The 10,882-nt window shown below is 42.0% G+C and overlaps 1 protein-coding gene across 1 annotated transcript; it reads right to left on the bottom strand.

Annotated features, from left to right (window-relative positions):
* Positions 1-4,811: 4,811 nt before the first annotated feature.
* On the bottom strand, positions 4,812-6,567 carry LOC123437358. Its single transcript, XM_045115707.1, has 4 exons — positions 6,198-6,567; positions 5,862-6,056; positions 5,503-5,741; positions 4,812-5,406 (listed from the first exon to the last, which is right to left on the bottom strand). The coding sequence occupies exons 1-4, from the start codon at positions 6,319-6,321 to the stop codon at positions 4,837-4,839; spliced, it is 1,128 nt and encodes a 375-aa protein (XP_044971642.1). The 5' UTR covers positions 6,322-6,567; the 3' UTR covers positions 4,812-4,836.
* Between the last annotated feature and the right edge of the window lie 4,315 nt (positions 6,568-10,882).

Genomic DNA, 10,882 nt, shown 5'->3' with positions numbered 1-10,882 from the left:
GTGGGCGCACAAGATGATGAACATATATATTGCATAATTATAAGTGAGGATACAAAAACTGTTTTTTAACCGCCACCTCCCAGAAGCAAACACTCGTACATATCACAAATAAAAGGGAGAAGCACCTCATGCAGATGTGTTTTTGCTCATCACTACAGTTCTACGACGATAAACGGTCGCTAGCCCGTGTGTGATGTGACCACAACACCACCATGTGTGATGGTTAACTCTTAAGCATATGACCTTCTATTGTTTTAACCTAATGAGAACCTTCATGTATGTGTCCTCATTTTCATGCAACCTAGAGAAAAATTAATGTATATCCACAGAAACATCTCACAATGGTAGTAGGAGGTGAAGGTTACATCCATTACCTAACACTATATTCAGTGGGCAACAACCTCACTAGAACTATGATGGAACCTTCACTTGCTACTATCATTTGAGCAACTAAGGTCCTCTTTGATTTGTAGGATTCTAAAAACATGGGAGTAGGAAAAATATAGGATTGGCATGAAATGCCCATCTCAATTCGACATGATTTTCATTTGTTTGATTGCATCAGAGGAAAAAGGATTCTTTGAAAGAGGATGCTCTAGCCGCCATAACAGGTGATCTTAGGAGACTGCATGACCATGTGTTATAGACGGAGAAAAGCCTTCTATCCTTGAATGATCTAGGATACCCACTTTATACAGTCCATGTGCCGTCTCATGTCAAGGAGTATGTCCACGACTACCCTGTGGACATGTTCTTCTTGTGATTTGACTACATCTTGGAGATGTTATTAATGAGGCGGCTCGATTTGACGTTCGTCTGTCTATTTACGCTTCATATGAACTACATCGTCAGGAGAGAGCAAATCAGTGGAATTGTGGTCGCGAACCCGTACTACATGTGTAAGGGCTTCTTGTCAATCGACGAAGCCAACCGTAAATATGCGATGCAGTACATTGAAGAGTTCATGGTCAACAATAAGGACAAGGAAGCGATTCTCGTACCTTATCATCCCAGGTAAGTTATCCGCGGATAGCCACTATAACACATACATCCTTTCGTGCATTTGAATCATTACTTTGCACGCATGAACACTAACTTGATCGTGTATTTATTTTGCGCAACCACGAGAGCACCATTCTCATCGTTCTTTACCTGCGTTGGTCCCGCGCTCTGTATTTGGACCCGTCCATGACCATAGAGAAGAAAAAATATACAGACATCAAGTATGTTCTCGACAGAGGTCTCCTAGGCTTCAGCATGCGGGGTTGCTTCCTCGAATTTAAGACGTTTCGGAGCACGGTTTGTTTCAGCCATAAGACTAGCTTCTATTGCGTCCAGCAACCGACAACAAGTAATAAGGATCGATTCTATGTCATCCATCTAATGCTGGAGTACAAAAGGGATCAGTAGTCACTTTGCATGACATCTTCATCTCATATCCATATCTAGAGATGGTCCGAAGGCTTAGAAACCGTATCGGATCATCGACTACGAAATGACTTCTACCGCATCCAACAAGAAATTGCACCAATTGTCATGAAATACGTCATTGAAGAGAATGATGTACTACGTCCGTCCGATATCATGGCGTGACGTCCGCACCCGCATACCCTACTACGCTATAACATCACACCTTTCAACAAGCTTGGGTGCATCGTCCCTGCTATGGACGGATGGCACGACTGCATTTCTTAAATTCATGATGACACTGCGTGTGCTTAGTTTTTACTTTCTCTACAACCGAAACTTGAAATTTACTGTACGATGTAACTATTAGATGTAAAAGCTACCACACTATAGTTAATTAGTTTTGGGTACGATGAATTTCGTTAACTGTTTGTGTTGCTTCTATTTGCTTACTCTTTCTCCCCGCAGGCCAACGTCGTATATTATGTTAGCATATTATCGTTGAATTCACTTGATGTTATATGCATATCTGACATGTATACAAATCATTGATGGCGAGGTGGTATACCGTGTACATAGGGAGGGTTTCAGGAGTGTACGCATGTGCTAGTAGTGCTACTGCTAAATACACGTTGCGAGTTAGCAATAGCGCCGGCATAAGCAGCGCTACAAATATAGGATATTACGAGTAGCGCTCGGTAGAAATCACGCTGCTGCTAAAAAATAGTTGTAGCATCGTAGCACACCTACCAGCGCTACTCGTACCCTAAAATCCAAAACTACTGGTAGGGTTTTCCCTAGTAGTGTGCATGGGGCGACAGTTGGTCTCCTCGTTGACTTTGCATTTTGCCCTGGTTGTTTTATCTTTAGTGGACAAGATGTAAACACGCCCAGTCTTGTTGACGATGTGCAACACACCAATGGGTACCACGAGCAGGGTGATGTCATACGCGTCTTGTCAAGTAAGGATTGAGTTCATCAAGGCAGACCAGCCGACCATGGTAATGTTCCTCCCTTGTCAGGGGTGGTTGCTTGTTGCAACTTTGTCCTCAAGACGTTGAAAGTGAATCCTCTTCAGCTGCTAGATGGAGAGAGGAAGACCGAGATATTTCAGTGAGAAGGTCTGTCTACATGGTTGGGAGATTGTGAAGGATGATGTCAAGATAAATGTGGCCGCATTGGATTGGTACAAGAGAGCACTTATGGAAGTTGGAGCATAGCCCGATGACCTTGCCAAAGGGTTTAAGAATGGCATCAAGGTTGTGGACATCCTCCCTTATTGGAGATATGAAGATCGCCACATCATCATCGTAGAGGGAAGCTCGCACAACCGACCGTCACTGCCTAATCTTATGAATAAGTTGTTGCTCGTTGCTACGTCAAGGATCTCTTGAAACAGTTTGATTTCAAGGACAAAGAGGAGGGGGGAGGGGTCCCCCTGCCTCAGTCCTCGGTCATGGAAAATGGGGCATGTACTTTGGCTTACATGTGCTCCATGCCATTTTATCTTGTCTCTTGGATCATTGCCCTCTTCTGCTGACTGGCGATAGAGGCACAAAGCGAACGAGATGCTTCAAATTGTCTTCCAGGCTTCCTTTACATTGTGTCAAAGGCTTGTGACGAGCCATGCAAGCATGTGTAGCCTTGTCAGCTGCTTTTCCATAAGCTTAGGAAAATTGGGCGGCACCTTTGCGAGATGGAGTAAGGGTCTCTTCTCTATGGAAAAGTTGCACCTCCACGCTGCTCTTCTCGTCATCCATCGCTTTGACATTGCTCAAGATTCGCGCGCCCTATCCGCGCAGGAGAGGGATCTCCAGTCTCGTCTCAAGCGACATGCCATTAGCCTCACTGCGATTGAGAGGGCACAAAAGAAGCAATGCACTCGTATCACAAATATCAAAGAGGGTGATGCCAACACTAAAGTTTTTCACCTAAGAGTCAATGTAAGACGCAGAAAAAACCACATTCACATGCTCAAGAGAAACAATCATTGGGTCTGACCATAAATATCAAAGAAAACATCATTCATGACCATGTTGCAAGCAGCTTGAGAAGAGGTCAACCCAGAGCATGTGATCTCAACTGGGAGAACCTTAATCTGAGGCCCGAGGGTGGTTGACCTTGCGGTCATTGATGCCACCATCACCGAGGACAAGGTAAAGGCAACCATTGACCTCATATCAGGTGAAAAGGCTCTCGGGCCGGACGACTTCCTAGGAAACTTCTTCAGGAAATGTTGGCACATTATCAAAGTCAATGACATGCATGCGTGTTATTCACCAGTTCAGTAGCCTCCATACGTCGAACCTCTACTGGCTTAACTTGGTAAACATTGTTTTGCTGACAAAGTCAAAACAGTGTTGGGCGAGTTAAGCCAATGGACGCTAATGAGGCGGAAGTCCCCAATCTCTTCCCAAAGAAACTACTTTTAGATAAAAGGCATTGAGGAAAATATTGAAAGGAAGGCGTCAAAGAATATATTAGAGCCAAGTTGCACTCATGAGATTTTCAATTGTCTAAAGGAAACAAAAGTCACAAATGTCGTATAAAGTATAAACAGTGACATCATGCCTCTTTGGTTCTCGAGCATTTGTGATAATTATGAATCAGAGACTACAGGTAAATATAATATATGTGCAAATTAAAATTTGAATTTCGGAGAAATGTTCACAAATGCCGTATAAACAGTGACAACATGCCTCTTTGGTTCTTGAGCATTTATGATAATTAAGAAGCAGAGACCGCATGGGAATATAAAATGTGTGCAGATTAAAAATTTAATTTCGGACAGGATGACATGTTTTAGGAACGAACTCTCCACTATTCCTGAAACAATCATACATGATGGGAGCGTCATGTCCTCTGTTTTACAGTGGTACTATTCAAGCAATGACATTAAAATGAAAAGTAGTCTTGTAGAGATTTAAATGGGTCTTCCGCAAAAAAAAGAGATTTAAACGGGTGAATTTTAATGCATCTTTGAAATATTTTCATGGTAGAAGGATAGAGAAAACCTGTTATTATATTTTTCATTGACTAAACATTTCAAGAAGTGGTTTTGAGTCTCCAGTTCTTAGTGGGAAACAAAACTGGTTAGTACTTGCATAAGAAGCTGAAGAAAAACTAAAAGAAAACATAGAAGTCAAATAAATGACTTGCAAATTTAGCTTTCGGAAGAACTCAATTAAAATATAGGATGATGCAAGTATTCTGGTATTTTTTAGATATGAAAACTTGATTCAACATCTACTCCCTCTGTCCCATAATTTTAGAGCGTTTTTAATAATGGTGTAGTGTCAAAAACACTATCATATTATGGGAAGGAGGAAGTAGTTAATAAGACAGGCTAAAATAGTACACCAATAAGCACGCGTTTTGTTCTCTTCCTCTACAAATGTCATTGATGAACCTCAAACACATATATATTCCTTAGTAGAGGACTGTCGACCAAGACACTTTCACAGACACCACAGCACTATTACGGAAATGGTATTCTTTTTCTTCACTGCCATGAATATCCGCTTTAAATGAAATTGGCATACTCCCCTCCATAAAATCAATAAACAGTGTGTCCTCCATCTGCACAGCTGCTACAAAATATTGTGAAAAACTCCCAGCCGAAGACACGAAGCTATTGCAGTCGCATTCTTTATCGTCTATGAAGGCATACATGTTCTTCCAAATGGCAGTATACCCACACATCTTTATATCAAAGCCATCTCCAGGCACTTCCAAAAAGTTCATATGTATGGTTGCCTCGACACTGTCTCGAAATATGATAAGATTAAAAACAAGAGCACCATGTTCACCTTCCATTTTGATTCTAGAAAGGACGTCGAAACGAGACCGGCCCTCGATTAAGTCGAAGCATCCATCAACAAGATTTTTATCATCTGTATCACCCGGCGATGCCTTTGTCCTAATATCCACTTCAACTAGGCAATCAAATTTCATCGAGATGCCTCTTTTGGGGCTCAACAAGCGCAGATAGTCGCTGGCCTGAAATTTAATAGAGTCAGCATACCAACAAGGCAACATATGCTGTATTTAGAACACAGCTAAACAGTTAAAAATAAATGAAGACATAACAATTACCGAATTGATAGTAAGCGGGTCATCTCGGGATCGGTTGAAAAGATAATTGCGGCGATAATCCTCGTCATCTCGGACCGCAATATAACCGTATACCTCGACTGATCTGGTGCAATCTTTCAGAAAGGTATGCACCATGGTAGAAAAGAGTTGAAGTATAGGGCGTGGCTTGTGAAAACACCTTTGCTGCCCAGTTGAAGCTACACTGCAACATCGAGTATACCGCATAGGAGGCAGGCAAGCTATTCATTCAAAGGCAGGAGGGAGCAACATATTAATAACACAACAAGGATGCAACAGAAATAATCTAGACAGAAATGTGTATTGTGGGCGTGGCACGGAGAGAGCTTGCGGTGGCTTACTCTCAGAGACTTGATTCAGCTGGTAGGCCTGGTGCCAGTAAAGATCGCACGCCAACCTGTGATCTCTAGACGACCCAGGGAGCGGGCAGATGTTGGGCCAGTCATAGGGCTCGGGCGGAACCCCCATATTATCTCTCATCAGCAATTTCCACTTGGCAGGTTCCACGGAACCAACACTCTCAACAAATCGCAGCACTGATGCATATACAAGGAAAGGAACACATGAATCAACTAATAAAAACTATAAAAAGTCGCACAAGTAGCTTCGAACTGCATCCATCCATCCATAGTAGAAATAAGTAACCAACAAGGGAAAATTATCTTAGCGAATGTTACCATCCTCAGGGCCTAGGGGGACGTCCTCGACATCATCGTCTTCCTCCTCCTGCTCCACCTCCAGCTCCAGCCCCACTCCCACCTCCACCTCCACCTCCACCACCTCCTCGTTGGAGAGAGCCATAAGTCCTGAAATTGCAAATTCGTGGATCGAACTTGTGCTCTGCAGGAGAAATCACTTAGATTTGCAAATCTACGGATCTGCAACTGTTCAGATTGGATAAAACGAAATATTCGTATGAAGAGATCGATCAAGTCGGGCCAATAAATAAATTGCTAGAGCATCGAGTCCGAACTGGATTGGGGTGTGAGTCCGAATTGGATTGGGGTGGGGGGTGGCGGCGGCGATGCGCGAGGGTTCCTGCGAGAAAGAATTCGTTAGGGTAAGGTCAAGCCCCGTGTTCCTTTTGGGCCACCCAACTGTCGGAGGTACCTCACAAAATATTGGGCCAGTTTCAAACTGCTCTTTTTTCCTAAAATTCAGCTCCGTTCTATAAGATAAGTTGTCAAGCTACTAGGAGGTGCTTCAAAAACTCTAGTTCAAAGAGTTCTCGTGGAGTCGGAAGAAAATTACCCACTATTACCACCAGTAGTGGACACGCCTTCATTTTATTTCTTCATGTCATCACCCAGCCAAATCGACTTCCCCAATTGAAATTTTCTATTCTTAAAGCCGCAACTAGCTCAAAGCTAAACATGATAAATTTGTCTATGGTGACGTTGGTACTCACGGGTTGAACTGTTGGAAAGTGGATTTGGTGGAGTGGAGCAATTCAAAACAAGCCCTGAATTAAATCTACCCCAAAAAAAGATGCTAAATTTGATGCAGCTCTCACCTACAACGTGAGCTATATTTTGGTTTTGTGTTCGCTTCTTCATTTTTCAAATCTGTGTTATTTTTTCTTGTTAGTAGTTTTCTGTTTTTTTTTGGTTTCTTCACCAATTTTCATCTCGTTCTTCCACTTTTTTTTTTACTTTTTAATATGAAGTACATATTTCTTGTATACTGATATCTGTTGAATATTCATGGTGAATATTGTTTCTTCAAATACATGCTGTGAACAACTTTTAATACATGTCTTCAAGATGATGAATATTAATGGTTTTTTTTTGTTTTTCACCGGTTTTATTTTCTCATTGGTTTTCTTCTTTTCCTTATTGGTTTTTACTATATTTCTTTTCGTTTCATTTTCTTTGTTTATACTTGTTTTTCCTTTTTTTTTTCCTTTTTTCTTCATTTTTTTTGTTTCTTTCCTTGGTTTTCTTTTGTTTTCTCTGTTTCCTTTTATTTTCTGCACTGGTTTTCTCCGATTTCTTGTTTTCTTTATCTCTTTTAAGAGAATTTTCTTTTTGGCACCTCCATAAATTGTATATCAGTGTAAGAAATCATGTCCAAGCTTTCATAATTAGTATTCAAATTATGAAATTGTAATAGGGTTACAGTCTCAAAGTTTTTGAATTTCAAACTTCACTCTTTCAATAATCAAATTTTCAATATCCCGTAATTTCAAAATAAAATAAAATTTAAAGCAACTTTGATATTTGGACATTTATATATTTCTATAAAATCCAAGTTAAATATTTTTCATTTTTAAATTAAAAATTCTAGAAGCTTCACATGGAGAAAAACTTTAAAAAATTCACACCTGTGTGGCCCTTCTCCTCTGTAGAAAAGAGAATGTTGGTAGGACAAAGAGAAGATCACATACACTTGGCTGGGCCGACCCCCCTTTGTCGTGTAAGACATGTACATGCAATTACATCCCCCAACATGTTCCCAACAAGGCCCTCACCTCCCATCATGGGGTTGTGATAAGTACACGGTTGTCTAGTATATTGTCACGCCCAAGATGCGACCCTATCCTCAATTTGGCACGAATGCCTCGTCAGGGATAGAAGCGCATCTCGTCGTGTCGCAAGAATGGATATCGTTACAAGTACATGTACTGAAAAGAAGAGATATATATACAGAGTTGGCTTACACTCGCCACAAGCTACATCAGAGTCACCATAGTACATTACATGAACATCACGGGTAAGAACAGGGTCCGACTACGGACGAAAACAAACGACAAAAGAAGAATGACGTCCATCCTTGCTATCCCAGGCTGCCGGCCTGGAACCCATCCTAGATCGATGAAGAAGAAGAAGAAGAAGCAACTCCAAATGAACAATCGACGCGCTCGCGTCACGTAACCTTTACCTGTACCTGCAGCTGGTGTTGTAGTAATCTATGAGCCACAAGGGACTCAGCAATCTCATTTCCAAAGGTATCAAGACTAGCAATGCTTAATGGGTGAGGCATGGTTAAGTGGGGAGGTTGCAGCAGCGGCTAAGCTTATATTTGGTGGCTAAACTTACGAGTACAAGAATAAGAGGGGGAAGATCTACGCATAACGGACGTGAACTACTGATGATCAAATGAATGATCCTGAACACCTACCTACGTCAGACATAACCCCACCGTGTCCTCGATCGGAGAAGGAACTCACGAAAGAGACAGTCACGATTACGCACACAGTTGGCAAGTTTTAATTAAGTTAACTTCAAGTTATCTAGAACCAGTGCTAAACCAAGTTTCCACGTTGCCACATAACCGCGGGCCCGGCTTTCCGAAAAGATTTAACCCTGCAGGGGTGCTCCAACTAGTCCATCACAAATTACCACAAGCCGCATAGAAATCCTCAATCACGAAGCTCGCGATCTCGTCGGATTCCCTAGTGGAAAACCTCAACTCTGAGATTACCCAAAGCATCACCGAAATCCCGATGCACAAGATACCTCGTCAAAGGTAAAACTAATCCAGCAAGGCCACCCGACGTGTCGACGATCCCGATAGGAGTCGCGTACCTCGTTCTCAGGACACGACGGATAAGCGACGCGTACAAGTGCCAAACCTCGAGTTTCCTCGTGGTGGCCCCGCACAGTGCTCTGTTTTGGACCAACACTCAAGAGGAGCACTGGCCCGGGGGCTGATTAAATTATCCTCGGGTTAATTACTCCCTACGTAGTTTATTCGTGATTAGGCAATTGTAGTACCAAAGTTGGGCCTTGCCAGACCAGTCTTAATCTAAAACGAATTATCAAGGGGGTCCCCATAACAACCCCGATCGTGTTAGGAGCGCTCAATTATGGAACATAACACCGGTAGCCGGTAACTAAAGGGGCAAAGGTGGAACAAAACACCAGGCTAGAAAGGCCGAGCCTTCCACCTTTTACCAAGTATATAGTTGCATTAAATTAGATAGCATTTAATATGGTGATATAACAAGGAACCCATTCTTTCACATGGAAGCATCTGCACCTGCAACTAGCAACGCTAACAACATGGGTAAGCAAGCGGTAACATAGCCAATCAGTGGTTTGCTAGGTTGAACAGGTTGAAGGTATTCATGGCATTGTTGAGAGGCTGATTTTAACAAGTGGTAGGCAACGAGACATAATCGATAGCATCGAAATAACTAGCATGGCAATGATAGTAATTGTATCTGGGGAAATGATCATCTTGCCTGAGATCCCGCTTGGAAGAAGAATGACTCCGTGAAGCAGACGAACCGACGTAGTCGAACGGGTCCTCACAATCCGGCACGCTGCGGAACTCTATCGAGAAGAAGCAAACCGGAAATACAAATCAACACACGGAATTCACCACACGATGCACTACACATATGATGCATGAGCTACTGAATACATGCAAGTCACGGCATGACAGTTCACACAATCAAACACTACACACTAAGTGAAGTTCAATATGCCACGAGTTGCATATTGACGAAACTTCACATATGAATTATTTAGTTTACTCCCGGTTATTTACACGGCAATATTAATGTTGTCAAACATGCAGGAGGTGAAGCGGAAATTAAACTACCTATCTAGGCATTTTAAATGAGGTCGGAAATGACATATAGCATCTCCGAGACAACCTCATATGTTAATTTACAATTCTGTCCAGATCTGAACTAATGCATTTAATTAGTTGTTAAACAGCAAAACAAATAGGTTCACGTGATTCTACACGTCATTTCAAGCAATCTACACATAGAAAACATCTCCAACGGAGCTACGGATCAAAAGTTACAAGCATCGCAAGATATGATGACATGAATGCAATATGTGTGCAACGACGGTCACGAGCACTTCAAAAACATACATCACGCGAGAGAAAATGAAACTACACGATATTCTAAGCAAGTTACATGTAGGACTCGATCAAAATGGAGCTACGGTTCGAAAACTACGAGCAAAACAAGAAAACACTACAATCTGCCAAAAACAGCCACATAGCATTTTCTACGCCTCACAATTTCGGCTACACAACTCCGATAAGCTCAAGCAAGGCATGGCACGGAAGAGGGCAAGAAGCACTACTACAAACAACTAACAACAACTAGCATGGCATCATGGATCACTAGGAAAAGAAGTCTCAAAAAGGCATCTCACACACTATTTCAGACTTAGTGAAAATTACACCTCGAGAAAGTGCAGTTTTCAGTCTGAAGCAATATTGACAGCAGCAAAAACCTAAGCTACAGGTATCCAAATGGCATGAAACTTAACAGCATGCTAGAGAAACATAAGGGGTACAACTAACTCCATTGGACCAACCTCAAAAGAGATACAGATCACAAGATGCAAGCAAGACAAGACAGCAACAAAATATAACAGATTCCAGACTTAGAAAT

This window comes from Hordeum vulgare, chromosome 1H (genome assembly GCF_904849725.1).
Source record: "Hordeum vulgare subsp. vulgare chromosome 1H, MorexV3_pseudomolecules_assembly, whole genome shotgun sequence".
Classification (NCBI taxonomy): Eukaryota; Viridiplantae; Streptophyta; class Magnoliopsida; order Poales; family Poaceae; genus Hordeum; species Hordeum vulgare.
Note: the sequence above shows the minus strand (reverse complement) of the source record. Positions and strands in the feature narration are given on the sequence as shown.